Genomic DNA, 17,317 nt, shown 5'->3' with positions numbered 1-17,317 from the left:
CTGCAGACTTATGAATCACCACGCTGCGGGTATTCGCAGATTTCAGACCCAGGACCGCAGGGTATGTATGTGGATCGCCCGCCAGGGCAGTGGGGTACTCGGTACCGGGCTGGTATCTCAGAGGGAAGTGTCACAGTAGCGGTGACTCAGTCCGTGGCCCTGGGCGTCCATGTAAAAGGGGTTAAGCGTGGCTGGTTAAAGTTTATAAGTGGATGATACGTGACGCCACCTGTGGTGCTTGGCAAAGAAGGGGTTAAGCCGACGCTGCAGACAGATCCTCTGGGACAGTTGGTATAAGGCAGCAAGATGTAATAGCTCCCCACAGGTAGAGCTGTAGTCCCAGGGCAGTGAGAATTGGTGTTGAGGAAGAGGGTGTAGTGTCTGGCACAGAAATGTAGCAGTGCTGAGGGTTTGCAGGAAGAAGGCAATGACACAACAGGGTGCAGTTTCTGTTACCTTTACTTTGCTTTGTAAGTGCAGTCCAGGGTCCAGATTACAGATGGAACAGAGGCTGGCCAGCTTGGAAGCAACTTGGGAATCTCTCTATGCAGATGGGTTGTGTAGTCTTCTTTCTAGCGCTTATCTGAGGTACTTGCAGTACTGTGTTACACTGAAGTTCCACTTGCTTGTTCTCTTTTAGAACTCCCTCGTATGGCAGACAGTTGTAGCCACCTTCTTCTGGCTCACACGTTGCTGTTGTGCCTCCGAGTCTTATGTGGGAAAAGAGCATTTACAGCTTCCTATTCCTCCAGTTTCTGCTGCAGGAACATCAGTATCCGTACAACCTTGGAGACCGGACTCCAGACCATGCGCTACAGCTAGAAGTGAGCCTGAACTCTGCTCAATCTTCCAGCTCCTCTCCTCATGTCCACACACGTTTCCCTCTTCACACGAACTAACTCAACTTCCTTTACCTGGCCCAAGAGAGCAGCTCTTCCCCCAGTTTTGGTTCAGAGTGCCCTCTACTGGCCTGGAGTGGGAACTGTGCTGTGTGTTGTATTTAACTGATAGAGACCCTTCATTGCTTCCAAGCATGACATCACACTCCCTAGGAGGAAGGTAATGCCACTGTGGCGACCATACTCCTGGGGGCGCCACAAAGAGTTATATTTATTCCCAGGCACTGGTCATGGTCTCACTCCATGCCCTCTAGTCTGTCACGCCTGTGGGCAACCGCGTTACTAGATGGGGCACGGCCTCACCTCGTACAAGTGTATGAAGCAAGGCCACTCCCACTGGCCTGTACATTCCTTCAGTCCCAGGTAAGAGATCGGTGAGACCTTGCAGCGCACAGTATGTGAACTGGGGGATTCGTAAGTTTGCACTCAGACGATTTTGGCTGGACAACCCCTTTAAAGGAGTTGTCCTCCATTAAGAGAACATGCCTGTCTATGAACTATATCTGCTATTGCAGCCCAGCAACATTAAAGTGAATGTTTATAAATTCTTGAAAACCCCTTTAATTGTTAAAATGGATAACACATTCTGACTGCAGGCTAACACTGCTATTACCATATAAATGACTGGACATTCATCAAAGCAATTACGCCAGAATTGTGATATAAATCGCTTTGGAAAGTCTCAACATTTTTGTGCAACCGAGAGTTGTGAAAAAACTGAGTGACTTATTTTGCATTCATGCCAGGTTCACCCAGTTCCATCAACTCTGACTGGAGTAAGATTTGTGGCAAGGCTGCTATAGAAGTTAAAACTGCAAAATTTAAGCAACTTAATGTAGCCTTCCCAGGCTGTAGTTAATCTGCGCTCATCAACATTGAAATTGCAACATCATGAAGGAAAGGATGAGGAATTATGGAAATCACAGAATTGCTAGACATAGTAATGATATAAATGATGAAAAAAGGAAACAATTTTGTAAATATTTCAACAAATTTAGTATTTTAGTATTGAGTATGAGCGCCATAATTTAAAAAAAAACAAAAAAAAAAACCTGGTGACATGCAAAACTTTGATGTTGAGGCACATTCATAGTTGTAAATCTGCCAACAATGTGATGGTTTCTACAGAGATTGTTGTACACATGAATATTGTTGGAATATGTTTGATGGAACAACTCAGTTCTGTTGCTAGGGTTTGTATGCGGTTTATAAAGATAAAACAAAAAATACTCCCAGAGACTCACACAGGCATGTTACTGAACTTTCCTGTTTCCTGTTTTAGTACATCTTAAGGAATCCAAGTTCACTGTAGAATATAATCTACAAATGGGTCAAATTCATCTTTGGATCAATACAAAGAATTCATGTTAAAAGATAGACCCCAACATTACTCAAACATCTCTCCAATCATCATGCCAAAGTGACGTGAAATCAACCTACCCAACTTTTCCAATTGCCTTCAGGGTTTTTGCTGACAATCGGTTCAAACCGTTTGCGAAGTTTCTCACAAGCATCCTGTGTAGAAAGGCAATGAAATAATTTCAGTGATGACAGCGACTTAGCACATCTGGTAATGTTGCGATGAATATAATATGAGATATAGTATACCTTCACTGCCATGCCATTTACATCTGCTCCAACTGTGGCAGCTGTGGCAATTGTATTGGGCACAGAGCCAGTGTTTGTTTCACAAATATGGATGTAGCACATGGGTATCCCCAACTCTCGGGTGGCAATCTATAGTTTAAATGAAGAGAATATATGAGATTGTTGAACGCTTCTTATAGTTTTATGATGCACTAATTTTCCTTTTTGTAAAATTTAGTGAAAGTTTCGAGCTAAATGTCATTCAAGAAAATATTACCACTGACTTCTCTAAAAAATGACATTGTAAAATAATAGCAATTTGCAAAACAGACAATCAGTAATGTGATTTACCTGAATAATTTTGGTATGAATCCCTTGTCCCATTTCAGTACCTCCATGTGACACCAGCACTGAGCCATCACAATATATATGAACCAGTGCAGCAGCCTAAATGCACATAAGCATAAAAAGGATTTTATGTTATACTATTCACTAGTGACCATATACAATATATTACCTGTAAACTAATATTTATAAATAGTAGAATAAGCTTAAAGGGGTTGTCCACTACTCAGACAACCCTATCTCAATCCTCATGTTTCCTCCTCGTAAAATATTAACACCTATACTCACCTCTGGTGACAACACAGTTCCAGTGGTGTCAACATTGTCTCTCCTGGAGATTGCATAACATTATGTCATGCTATCCCTGGGACCAAACCGCACTAGTTTCACACTTCCTACCTTCAGATGTATCACATACATCCAGAGGAAATGAAAGAGCACCAGCTCTTATTTCTTCTAGATGCACAGTATGTGATTTGTCCAAAGGTGGGGGAGTGATATCAGCCCTGATTGGCCACAGAGACAGCGTGACATAATGTTATCCAATCCCCGGGAGAGATAATGCTGATACTACTGGAATGGTGCCTGCACTGGAGGTGAGTATAGGTGTTATTTTACAAGGGGGAAACATGAGGATTAAGAATGAAGACTGGTGCAACACAGCAACTCTGGCTACGACACAGTCATGTGGCAAAGATTGCTATGTGCTGTGCATTACAAATAAATGGAGTTAGATTGTGACCCCCTGAGTAGCATGAATATGAAAAGCAAGTTGCAAAAAATCCAACCAGATTGGATTTTTTGAGGCTCGCTTGTCGATGTTCCCATTTATTTGTATTGTGCTGCCAATAAGGATCTTTTGCTGTACGACTGTGCCACAGCCAGAATCACCATGAAACCCCAACCTAAAGTGGTAGTATGACTGCTAAAAAATCTACCTACATTTAGTTCAACCAATTTGAGTAAACAAGGCTGAACCCCCTCAAAAAAAAAATTCTTTATTTTAATAATTGTTAAAATTGTTAGGAATAAATAGACGACCTGAAATAACATACACAAAAAATAACTGAGGTTAACATAGTAACATTGGAACATAGTTAGCAAGGCTGAAAAAAGACATTTATCCATCCAGTTCAGCCTATATTCCGTCAAAATAAATCACCAGTTCTACGTCATTCTAAAGAACCTAATCAGTGTAAGATACAATATTGTTACGCTCCAGGAAGACATCCAGGCCTCTCTTGAACCCTTCGACTGAGTTCGCCATCCCCACCTCCTTAGGCAAGGAATTCCAGATTCTCACTGCCCTTACAGTAAAGAATCCTCTTCTATGTTGATGGAAAACCTTTTCTCCTCCAGACGCAGAGAATGCCCCCTTGTGACCGTCACCTTCCTTGGTATAAACAGTTCCTCGGAGAGATTTTTATTGTCCCCTTATATACTTATACTTGGTTATTAGATCACCCCTCAGTTGCCTTTTTTTCTAGACTAATTAATCCTAGTTTTGCTAATCTCTCTGGGTATTGTAGTTCCCCCATCCCCTTCATTAATTTTGTTGCCCTCTTTTGTACTCGCTCTAGCTCCATTATATCCTTCCTGAGCACCGGTGACCGGTGCCCGAAACTGTACACAGTACTCCATGTGCGGTCAAACCAGGGATTTGTACAGAGGCAGTATAATGCTCTCATCATGTGTATCCAGACCTCTTTTTATGCACTCCATGATCCTGTTTGCCTTGGCAGCCGCTGCCTGGCACTGGCTGCTGCAGGTAAGTTTATCATTAACTAGGATCCCCAAGTCCTTCTACATGTCAGATTTACCCAATGGTTTCCCTTTCAGTGTGTAATGGTGATATTGATTCCTTCTTCCCATGTGTATGACCTTACATTTATCATTGTTAAACTGCATGTGCCACCTTTCGGCCCAAGTTCCCAACTTATCCCGATCCATCTGTAGCAGAATACTATCTTATTTTGTATTGACTGCTTTACATAGTTTTGTATCATACTCAAATAGCGATATTTTACTGTGCAAACCTTCTACCAGTGTAACGCTCAAGGGATTGACTAAGTCAGAGAGTGGACCCTCTGGGTCACGGATCTGGAGCCCCTGGGTTGAGCGCGCCAGGTGATGACCGACCCCTATACAGGGATCGTTAGGGGCAAAACCACAGAGGACAGAACCGCGACAGCCGGTACCAGGAGGGACGGCTCAAGGACAGAAACCAGAAGGCGGCTAGGTCACAGGACAGAGACAGGAGTGCCCGAGCAGGTTGTAGGAAGCGGGGAAAACCCAGGCGGCAGAGGCAAGTGGGGAGAGCTGGAATATCCATGGGGGCAGGAGGTATGCAAACGAGGGAGACGCCAGGGAGGGTAAGGGTGGCGATAGGCTGGAGGAGAGGAAAGACGGGGAGAAGGAGAACGAGGGAGGAAGGCAGGAACAACACGGGAGCTGACAGGAGGTAGCAGGAGAATTAACTGGCGTAACTATAGAGGCTAGAGCGGCCAGGAAGACGTGGGTTAGCACAAAAATCCTCAGGCGTCCTCTCAACAGAGAGGACACCTGAAATACCTTAGGAACCGGAAGGAAGATGACAAGCGCCGCCCTCAATGCCGCCCACCACCAGCAGAAGAGGAAGCGCTGGCGCGCGCCCGCGGCCTAAGGAAGGGGCGCAGGAGCGCCGCAGTGCTGGAGGCAGGACGGGAGTGCGTGCTGCAGCGGAGATGCCGGTAAGGGGAGGCGGCGGCGGACGCCGCTGCAGAAGACGCGGCCGCCGATGTTACAGTACCCCCCTCCTTACATCCCCCCTTTCCGAGGTTGGCCAGAAATCTTTTTAATATTAGGGGGGCGTTAACATTCTCTCGTGGCTCCCAGGACCTCTCCTCAGGACCAAATCCCTTCCAGTCAATAAGAAAGAGTCCTCCCCCGGACTCTTTTCATGGCCAAAATATCCTTTATTTCAAAGATGTCACCCGACCCAATAGGTAAAGGAGGGACCGCGGAGACAGGTTGGAACCGATTCAGAGCTACAGATTTCAGAAGCGAGACATGGAAGGCGTTAGGGACCCGAAGTGAAGCCGGCAATCTCAGTTTATAAGCCACCTCGTTGATGCGTCTCAGAACTTCGAAGGGACCGATGAAACGAGGACTCAACTTATAGGATGGAACTTTCAAGCGGATGTGTTTAGTGGAGAGCCAGACCTTGTCGCCGGGATGATATGGAGGAAGATCCCTCCGTCTCTTGTCCGCATGCTTCTTGATTCGGGTGCTGGCTTTCTCGAGCGCCTGTCTGGTCTCCTTCCAAATCTCTGAAAATTCTCCGGCGAGGGCATCTGCCGCGGGAACTCCAGATGATGCAGTAATGGGCAGCGGAACACTAGGATTCTGACCAAAGACCACAAAGAATGGCGAGTAGGTGGTCGATTCGTTGGGATGGTTATTATGAGCGAACTCTGCCCATGGTAGAAGCGAGACCCAATTATCCTGATGGGCGTTGGAAAAGTGACGTAGGTAGGTCGTCAGGCCCTGATTAATCCGCTCTACTTGTCCATTGGACTGTGGATGATACGAGGAGGAGAAGTCGAGAGATGTACCCATAAGCCGGCAGAGAGCCCTCCAAAAGCGAGAAGTAAATTGAACCCCACGATCAGACACAATACGCAGCGGGAGACCATGTAGCCTGAAGATCTGGTGAATGAAGATCTCGGCCAACTTCGGGGCTGACGGCAGTCCGGGCAAGGGGATAAAATGAGCCATCTTAGAGAAGCGATCCGCCACGACTAGGATGGTGGTGCAACCAGCAGAGCGGGGCAAGTCGGTTACGAAATCCATTGCAATGTGCTGCCACGGAGCCTCCGGGACAGGTAACGGATGGAGAAGGCCAGAGGGCAGGGTTCTTGGGACTTTGTTTTGAGCACAGATTGTGCAAGAAGCGACGAAATCCATCACGTCTTGGTGAAGAGTGGCCCACCAGTAATAACGGGAGAGAAGCGAGAGGGTCTTCTTGGTCCCCACGTGCCCAGCTACCTTGGAGGAGTTCCCCCAGCGCAACACCTCTAGACGTTTGTCTTGAGGAACGAAGGTCTTGCCTGGTGGCGGAGTAGAAAAGTTTACAGGAGCCACGGGGATCACCTTGGTAGGCTCGATAATATATGATGGGCCCTCGTTCTCCTCAGGTGACTGTAAAGACCAGGAGAGTGCGTCCGCTTTGATGTTTCTATCACCGGGCCGGAAGAGAAGCTTGAAATCGAACCGAGAAAAATACAAGGCCCACCTGGCCTGTCTGGAGTTGAGTCTCTGAGCGGACTGCAGATAGGCCAGATTTTTGTGATCCATGAAGATAGTAAAGGGATGCACAGCCCCTTCGAGCAAGTACCGCTATTCCTCTAGAGCCATCTTGATGGCCAGCAACTCCCGGTCTCCGATGGAATAATTGCACTCTGCAGGCGAGAAGGACTTGGAAAAGAACCCGCAGGGAACCAGTCGTCCCGAGGGAGCCTGCTGGGAAAGGACTGCCCCAGCTCCGGTGGAAGAGGCATCCACTTCTAGAACAAAAGGCCTACTGGCAACCGGCCGATGTAGGACCGGTGCAGAAGCAAAGGCGCGTTTCAGCGCCAAAAAGGCGTCTTCAGCCTCGGAGGACCAGCTATTAGGCTTAGTTCCTTTACGGGTCAGGGCCGTGATGGGCTTGGTCACCGTGGAAAAATGCGGCACAAACTGTAGTAGTTCGCGAATCCGAGAAAACGCTGGATGGCTTTTATACCGACAGGACGGGGCCACTTGAGTACCGCAGAGAATTTCTCGGGATCCATCTTCAGACCGGAATCTGTGATTATATAACCCAAGAAGGGTAGCGAGGTCTGCTCAAAAAGACACTTCTCAATCTTGGCGTAGAGGTGATTCTCCCGAAGGCGATGCAGGACCATGCGTACGCTTCTCCGATGAGAGGATAGATCAGGTGAAAAGATGAGAATATCATCTAAGTACACTACTACGCATGAGTAGAGAAGGTCCCTAAATACATTGTTCACAAATTCCTGGAATACAGCCGGAGCATTGCAGAGACCAAACGGCATGACTAAATACTCATAATGACCGTCACGGGTATTGAAGGCCGTCTTCCACTCGTCTCCTGCGCGGATCCGGATCAAATTGTAGGCTCCCCGTAGGTCCAGCTTCGTGAAGATCCGAGCCCCTCTCAGCCGATCGAAGAGTTCCGGAATAAGCGGAAGCGGGTATCGATTCTTGACCGTGATATTGTTCAGGCCCCGGTAGTCGATACATGGCCGAAGGGATCCGTCTTCCAAACGAAGAAAAAGCCTGCGCCAGCAGGGACGAGGATTTCCGAATGAACCCCTTGGCCAAGTTCTCCTGTATGTATTCAGTCATAGCCGTGGTCTCTGCGGCGGACAAGGGGTAAGTTCTCCCTCTGGGAGGGGTGGCTCCGGGAATTAAGTCGACAGGACAGTCGTAGGCCCGATGCGGAGGCAGAGAATCCGCTTCTTTCTTGCTAAAGACGTCTGCGTACGCGTGGTACGGTGCGGGAAGGCCCGGGAGATCGGCCGGCATAGGCAGGGAACGAGGGTGAAGGACGGACTGCAGGCAACGTGCATGGCAGGAATGGCCCCAGCGTAGAATCTCCCCCGAGCGCCAGTCGACAACTGGCTCGTGCAGCCTAAGCCAGGGTAATCCTAGGAGGACAGCGTGTGACAATTTAGGCAGGACGTAGAAGGCTATTTTTTCATGATGAAGCGCTCCAATTTGTAGGTCGACTTCGGCCGTAACCATGGTGACAAGCTCAGGAAGAAGCTTTCCATCAACGGAGGCGATAGCACGCGGGTCTTTTAGGAAGACCACCGGAATCCGAAGTTTATCCACCTCTTCTTGTCGGATGAAATTCCCAGCCGCACCCGAGTCCACATACGCCTCCACAGATCTGCGCTCCCGACCTGCAATAATTAAAGCTGACAGGGTAAGGGGCCGAGAGGAATCATGATCACCTAGGGAGGCCTCTCTTACCTGACCTAGGTGGAGGCGTTTCCCGGTCTCTCAGGGCAGGTGCGCACAAAGTGATTGGCCCCCCCGCAGTACAGGCAGAGCCCGTTTGTCATCCTCTCCCTGCGTCGCTGCTCGGACAACCTGATCTGATCTACTTGCATGGGCTCGGGAGCGATGCTAGTAGCGGAAGCTGGGGAGCGCGGAATGGGCGCTTGATACAGCCTGAAGGGTCTGCGCTCCCTAACCGACTCCCGAGCGCGCTCCAAAAACCGCAGGTCTATGCGAGTGGCCAGGGATATGAGATCCTCTAGAGTGGTCGGGGTATCTCGTCCGGCAAGCTCGTCCTTAATTTTACTTGAGAGACCTCTCCAGAAGGCCCCTACAAGTGCCTCGTTATTCCATCCAAGTTCCGACGACAATGTCCGAAAGCAGATGGCGTACTGTCCCACAGTAAGGGAACCCTGGCGGAGGTTAAAGAGAGCCTCGGTAGTAGACGCCAAGCGTCCGGGTTCATCAAACACTCTCCGGAACGTCTCCAGAAAGATCTGGATACTAGACACGACAGGATCATCCCTCTCCCATAAAGGATTCACCCAGGCCAGAGCTTCTCCCTCAAGATGGGATACAATGAACGCCACTTTGGCGCGATCTGTGGGATATTGTTGGGGCAAAAGCTCAAAGTGCAGTCTGCACTGGTTTAGGAAACCCCGGCATAGCTTAGGATCTCCGCCATACCGGGGAGGCTTCCCCAGGCGAGGTGGCAGAGACGAGACTGCGTCCCGGGGTGGGGTAAGAGCGACCACAGCAGACTGCAAGGCAAGCAGTCGATCGTCAACGGGCGCCATGTAACCCAAAATGTGAGACTGGGCATCGCGCTGCTGCGCGAGCTCCTGCTGAAGACTAACTAGAAGGGGAGCGTGCCCTGGGTCGGAGGTCTGCAGCGCGGATAACCGGGTGTCCATAGACTTCATAAAGGACATTATCCGAGTCTGATTCTCACGCAGGAACAGTAGTTCCTTCTGCGTGGCGGCACCGGCGGGGTCCATGGCCTGAGGATACTGTAACGCTCAAGGGATTGACTAAGTCCGAGAGTGGACCCTCTGGGTCACAGATCTGGAGCCCCTGGGTCGAGCGCGCCAGGTGATGACCGACCCCTATACAGGGATCGTTAGGGGCAAAACCACAGAGGACAGAACCGCGACAGCCGGTACCAGGAGGGACGGCTCAAGGACAGAAACAAGAAGGCGGCTAGGTCACAGGACAGACAGGAGTGCCCGAGCAGGTTATAGGAAGCGGGGAACACCCAGGCAGCAGAGGCAAGTGGGGAGAGCAGGAATAGCCACAGGGGCAGGAGGTATGCAAACGAGGGAGACGCCAGGGAGGGTAAGGGTGGCGATAGGCTGGAGGGGAGGAAAGACAGGGGAGAAGGAGAACGAGGGAGGAAGGCAGGAACAACACGGGAGCTGACAGGAGGAAGCAGGAGAATTAACTGGAGTAACTATAGAGGCTAGAGCGGCCAGGAAGACGTGGGTTAGCACAAAAATCCTCAGGCGTCCTCTCAACAGAGAGGACGCCTGAAATACCGAAGGAAGATGACAAGCGCCGCCCTCAATGCCGCCCACCACCAGCAGAAGAGGAAGTGCTGGCGCGTGCCCGCGGCCTAAGGAAGGGGTGCAGGAGCGCCGCAGTGCTGGAGGCAGGACGGGAGTGCGTGCTGCGGCGGAGACGCCGGTAAGGGGAGGCGGCGGCGGGCGCCGCTGCAGAAGACGCGGCCGCTGATGTTACAACCAGATTGTTAATAAATATGTTGAAGAGAATAGGTTCCAACACCGACCCCTGCGGTACCCCACTGGTCACAGCAACCAAGTTAGAGAATATGCCATTTATAACCACCCTCTACTTTCTATCACTAAGCCAGTTACTTACCCATTTACACACATTTTCCCCCAGACCCAGCATTCTCATTTTTGTGTACCAACTTCTTGTGTGGCACGGTATAAAACGCTTTGGAAAAATCAAGATATACCATGTCCAATGACTCACCTTAGTCCAGTCTATAACTTACCTCTTCATAAAAGCTGATTAGATTGGTTTGACAGGAGCGATTCCTCATAAACCCATGCTGATATGGCGTTAAACAGTTATTCTCATTGAGATAATCCAGAATAACACCCCTCAGAAACCCTTCAAACATTTTACCAACAATAGAGGTTAGACTTACTGGCCTATGATTTACAGGTTCACTTTTAGAGCCCTTTTTGAATATTGGTACCACATTTGCTATGCGCCAGTCCTGTGGAACAGACCCCATGACAATAGAGTCCCTAAATATAAGAAATAATGGCTTGTCTATTACATTACTTAGTTCTCTTAGTACTCGTGGGTGTATGCCATCTGGACCCAGAGATGTATCTATTTTAATTTTATTTAGCCTGTTTCGCCTCTTCTTGGGTTAGATTGGTGACCCTTAATATAGGGTTTTCTTTGTCTTTGTATTAGCTTTTTCCTCATCATCTACAACCATTCTGTAATGTCCACACGGTATAAGGAATTCAAGAGAGAACGTTTTAACTGTATTTTATTCTTCTACTTCTTCTCTTGATCGCACTGAAGAGTCACTTGGTAGGTGATGGCTGGTCACATCAGGGATTCGTATACGAAGAGTTCTGCTGAACATTAGATGAGATGGAGCAGCATTAGTGGTGGAATGTTGCGTATTGCGGTAATTGCGCAAGAATTTGTATAGTCACTGTTTCAGTGGGGTGTGCTCCAGACTAGCTGCCTTGATTACTTTCCCCATAGTGCGCATGAAACGTTGTACAATTCCATTGGCTTGCGGCCAACAAGGTGTGATTTTCCTCTGACTGAACCCTAAGTATTCAGAAAACTGTATGAGCATATGTCCATTGAATGGAAGTTCATAATCTGTTTTAACCACTCTTGGAATGCCATATACAGAGAATAAGTCATCCAGTTCTGGTATGACACTATTAGCAGACGTTGAAGAGATGAACAAAATAACAGGGCATCTAGAATATTCATCAATTGTTACTAGAATGTATTGGCCATTTGGTAGTGGTCCATATATGTCGACTGCCACTTCCTCCCAGACAGCAGTGGGTAACAGACATTTGTAGTGGCTCTAAACTTGATGGAGTAATTAGTTGAAAGGTAGAGCAGTGTCTAATCTTCTCTTCCACCAATTGATCCATATTTGGGAACCACACTTTCTCTGAGTAACTTTTTTGTACCAACAATTCCTAGATGACCTTCATGTGCTATCTGTATGACTAAGTTGCGCAAGGCCTTAGGTACAACCAGTTTGGTACCTCGAAGAATGAGGTGCTCTTCAGTGACTGACAATTCCTCACGTACATTTGAAAATGGTTTTAATTCCTTCAGATCAATCCCAGAATCAGGAAAGTTTTCCTTTTGAATTTCATGCCACCTTCGATTTTGGAATTTTGGATGATTTGTATTAAGGCACAGAGTGTCTTGTCCCTTGTTGTTGTATTCACAAACTGATCAACAGAAAGTGCTTTTGGCATGGCGTGAGCTGCAACAAATCGTATGTATTCTTCCATGGAGGAATGCCCAGGTATATCATCATTCACAGTATGTCTTGAGAGATAATCAGCCGGATTACTATATTTTCCAGGTTTGTGAACAATTTTGTAATTGTAGTCCTGTAGACGTAGACCCCATCGTTCGATCTGTGCAGGCATTTTAGCTCGGGGATTTCCAAAAATTGTAAGGAGAGCTTGATGACCTGTGACAATGGTGAAGGGAGCTCCATAGAGAAATAAGTGAAAGTGTTCACATCCCCAGACAACTGCCATGCTTTCTTTTTCAGGCTGTGAATATTTTCTCTTTCAGTGCTTGTTAAGCTTTTGCTTGCATAAAAAATGATGTGGGGACTTTGATTGTCATCCTTGTATTGCGTTAAAATAGCACTCAGTCCCATAGGACTGGCCTCCACGTTCAGTTCGAAGAGCTGGATCAAAATAGGCCATGGTGGTTGTTGAGCAGAGTTCATTTTTAATTGTTTCAAAAGAGGCCTGACAGTCCTGGGACCATTGAAAGACACAACTTTGTTTTGTAAGTTCCCTTAATGGAGTGCTGGTTGTTGAAAAATTTTGAATATATTTAGCACAGTAGCTGGCCATTCCAAGAAAAGAGTGCACTTCACTGGCATTCTGTGGAATTGAGGCTGCTCTGATGGATTCCACTTTCTTGGGATCAGGTCGTACTCCTTCCGCAGAGAAGATGTGACCATAGAACTCCAATGAACTTTCATCAAATTCACATTTCTCTTTGTTTAAAGTAAGTCCAGCAGAGAGCAGGCATTCGAAGATGGCATATAGAGCACAATTGTGTTCAACTTGAGTTTTCCCAAAAACCAGTATGTCATCACTATAATTAAAGGCATTCGGAATGTGTTGAATGACGCTTCTTATCGTGTCTTGAAAAATTTCTGCTGCTGAGCAGACCCCAAAAGTTAATCTTTTGTATCTTCTGAGACCCACATGGGTGGAAAAGGTTGTCAAGTATCTGGATTCAGGATTCAATTCTAATTGATGATAGCCTTATTGAGGTCAAGCTTTGAAAAAACGGTTGCTCCATTTAATTTATGAATGATGTCATCAATTGTAGGTGAGATATGTCTCTCTCTGAATAGTGGTGTTGGGCAGGCACATGTCAACACACAGTCTCACCTGCTAAGGAGTCTTTGGTTTGGGAACTACCACAAGTGAAGAGACCCACGGAGTAGGACCAGTAACAGTTTCAATAATGTCCTCATCCATGAGCAATTGGAGTTCCTTTTCTACCGTCTTTCTCAGGTGAAATGGAATACACCTGTGAGCCTGAGCTACTGGATGAACACTGTCATCTACATGAAGATACACTTGAGAGTTCTTTAGATTTCCCAAACCACTAAATAAGGAGGGATAGCTGTTCACCATGGCCTGTACATCCAGATCCGCTGGGTCGGTTATAGTATGAATAATCTGGATGAGTACTAGCTTCAGGGCAGTGTGATAGCTGAGAAGACAGCCTCTCGATCCTTGTAATGTGTGAAAAGTGGTTATCTGCCTATTTTCTTTATAGCTAAGTTCAGCGTCAAATTGTCCCATTATAATTAGAGGTGTTTTAGATCCATATGGAAAGCTTTTAGCATGCACTTGCTGTAAGACTGGCTTTGTTTTCAATTGTTCATATGCATTGCTGTCTATGTTATCCACTGAAGCTCCCGTATCTATTGTAAAGGTGATATCTGTGTTGCAGATGGTGAGTGTGATACAGGGAGACCACACTCAGCCAGTGATAGAGGTAGTGAACACATAGTTCTCAGCCACAGACATTTCTTCTGTATCCTGATTTACCATTTTTGTGTGCGGGCTTTGTCACAGACAGATGAGAATGCAGCAAAATGGTTCCCTTTTTCACATTTACTGCATGTTTGTCCTATAGCTGGACATTTGTTCAGATGGTGAGGGAAATCTTGTCCACATCTATAGCATTTCTTCTAATTCGGGGCTTGCTTGTCTTGTGCACTTTTATGTTTGAGATTATGCACATGTAAATTATCCCCATTCTCCATTGAGGTGGCCTGATGATCTGCTATCTCTATAGCACAGGCCATTTTGAGTAAATCATGCAGAGAGATCCTGCTGCAGAGCTTTATGCCTTATGTTATTAGACTAGCAGGTGACAATTACTTGAGTTAGGATCTCATCATCTACATCTGTAAAAGTGCATCCACGTGCTAGCTCTGCCTTGTGACATAGGTGTCTATGGATTCTTCTGGAAGCAGCTTAGCAATCCTGAACTTGTATCTTTCAAATCTGATGTTCTGTTTGGGGTTGAAGTAGTCAGTGAGAGCTTTGGTGCAGTTGCTGTACGTGTCTGTCTCTGCTGCAGGTAATGTGCTGTTTATGTCATATACTCCTCTGCCCGTGCAGTGCAGGAGCACGGCTTTCTTTCTTTTCTCCTCTTTTATGTCCATAGCTTCCAGGAAGTTCTCAAACCGGTTAAGCCATTTTCTCCAGTTAAGAGAGAGATTAATTACATCAGTCATATCAAACTGTGGGAACGTGTGCAAGTAGTCAGCCATGATGGAGTCTCTCAGTGGCGCTGGCATGTGAAGCGGTAAAGCAGGGGTTAGTACTCACAGCAGCAGGTGATTAAACCCCATCCTCGTCGCCAGTTGTAATGTCCAAGCGGTATATGGAATTCAAGAGAACATTTTAACTGTATTTTATTCTTCTCCTTCTTCCTCCAGCACACAGCATCACATTTCTCTCATCAGGCAAAACTGAAACTCCCCTAACCCACTTCCTGTCTATAACCTTTTAGTCACAAAACTTCCTTTTTCTTACAGAGACGGGTCAATTCATTATACATTACACATTCTTTCCTCACAATTTTTTAAGGAACCTACACTGTCACTTTTGATTTTTTTTACAATTGATATAGTTTAAGAACAGTTTGGGATTAGTTTTACTCTCCTTAGCAATGTGCTTCTGTTTCCTTTTTGGCAGCTTTAATTAGTTTTTTTTAGATAAAGTATTTTTCTCCCTATAGTTTTTTAGCACTTCAACGGTGCCATCCTGCTTTAGTAGTTTAAATGCTTTCTTTTTGCTGTTAATTGCCACTCTTCCTTTTGTTTAGCCACATTGGGTTTTTCCTTTTTCTTGTCCTTTTATTCCCACAAGGTATAAACCGCTTACAGTGCCTATTTAGGATGTTCTTAAACATTTCCCATTTATTATCTGTATTCTTATTTCTGAGGACATTGTCCCAGTCAACCAGATTAAGGGCATCTCTAAATTGGTTAAACTTTGTCTTCCTAAAGTTCAGTGTTTTTGTGACTCCCTGACAACTCCCCCTTGCGAAAGACAAGTGAAACTGTACAATATTGTGGTCACTATTTCCTAGATGCCCGATGAACTGCAGATTTGTTATTCTGTCAGGTCTATTAGATAGTATTAGGTCTAAAAGTGCTGCTCCTCTGGTTGGATTCTGCACCAATTGTGAATGATAATTTTTCTTGGTTATTAGCAGAAACCTGTTGCCTTTATGGGTTTTGCAGGTCTTGGTTTCCCAGTTAATATCCAGGTGGTTAAAGTCCCCCATAACGCTGATCGTTGGTCTCCCGCTGCCACAAGCAGCGATAGGCACTGGCCAGCGGGAGACCAACAATCAAAAAATGGCCCTGGACACTCCTGCACGATCAGCGATACCGGCGGGGGGGCGGTCGCTGATGCATGTCACACACAGCGAGATCGCTGGTGAGATCGCTGATGCGTCACAAAATCAGCGATCTCGCTGTGTGTGACAGGGCCATAACACTGTAAATTAACTGTCCAGTCATAGCTTTCATCTAACCATGTCTCGGTTATTCCCACTATGTCATAGTTACCTGTAGATATTTCTGCTTTTAGTTCTTCCATCTTGTTTGTCAGGCTTCTGGCATTTGCGAGCATGCAGTTTAGAGGGTTTTGTTTTGTTCCAGTCTCCTCCCTGTGGATTGTATTAGAAATTTTCTTACCTCCCTTCTGAGTATGTTGTCTTGGGTCTGCTTTGCCACACCTCATATACTTCATCAGTATATTTTCTGGCTTCATGTTCGTGTCTAACGTTTTTCTTCCCGTCCCCTCTTACTTTATTCCCCAACTCTTCAAAGTCCTTGCAGATTGTCGGTAGGTCCTTTCTTGACATGTCATTGGTGCCAACATGTATGAGAAGAAATGGGTGGACGTCCTTGGGACTGATGAGCTTTGGTATCCTATCGGTCACATCCTTCATCTTCGCACCTGGGAGGCAGCATAATTCTCTTGCGGTTAAGTCCAGTCTTCAGATGGTTAAAGGGTAGATGTGTTCTAAAGTCCATATTGTAACCCTATTTTTTCCCTACATGTCCGCTGGGGTAAGCACCCTCATTTAAGCAATATGGCGCTCCTGCTCAATGTGGAATGACCCTATTGGTCCCTATACAACCCCATTACCAGATTAAGCACCCACCATCTATCAAAAAATACCCTTTCTTTGAAGGATAAACACCCCAATAATGTTAATAAACCAGGTACATATGATATGTGCAAATCATGAAAAACAGGAGTAATAATATCTTAAAATATCCCAGATACAACAGCTTTAACCATGCTCAATTTAAGAGTGAGAAAAAGGACTGATATTAATACTTGTATCTCAAAATGGCCATAATGGCTCTTCATAGGGCACAATATCTATAATAATGCCCTAACCAGCTTCCGGTTGTAACAACTTCCGTCCAGTTGTAACCGGTGACGTCACCACACACACACGCACATGTTAACCCTCAACACACCACACCGCCTCAACACACACTCCTCTCACCTTTCACCTCCACTCATGTCCACTCACTCTTTCACTCCACATACGTTCCTTTCTCTCACTCCGTTTCTCATACTCACACCGTCGTCGTCGCTGCCCCGACATCTTCCTCC

General features: G+C 46.5%; 1 protein-coding gene across 2 annotated transcripts in view; it reads right to left on the bottom strand.

Moving 5' to 3' along the window:
* LOC141054221 (aldehyde oxidase 1-like) overlaps window positions 1-17,317 on the bottom strand; it is a 295,390-nt gene that overhangs the window by 35,199 nt on the left and 242,874 nt on the right. For both annotated transcript variants that reach the window (XM_073551452.1, XM_073551453.1), the window contains 3 exons: window positions 2,838-2,933; window positions 2,508-2,636; window positions 2,340-2,414 (listed from right to left, as the gene is read on the bottom strand). In XM_073551452.1, coding sequence (XP_073407553.1) covers window positions 2,340-2,414; window positions 2,508-2,636; window positions 2,838-2,933 — 300 coding nt within the window. The remainder of the gene's footprint in view (window positions 1-2,339; window positions 2,415-2,507; window positions 2,637-2,837; window positions 2,934-17,317) is intronic.

Source organism: Dendrobates tinctorius, unplaced genomic scaffold, assembly GCF_039654945.1.
Source record: "Dendrobates tinctorius isolate UK_male_01 unplaced genomic scaffold, ASM3965494v1 ptg000177l, whole genome shotgun sequence".
NCBI classification, from domain to species: Eukaryota; Metazoa; Chordata; class Amphibia; order Anura; family Dendrobatidae; genus Dendrobates; species Dendrobates tinctorius.
Note: the sequence above shows the minus strand (reverse complement) of the source record. Positions and strands in the feature narration are given on the sequence as shown.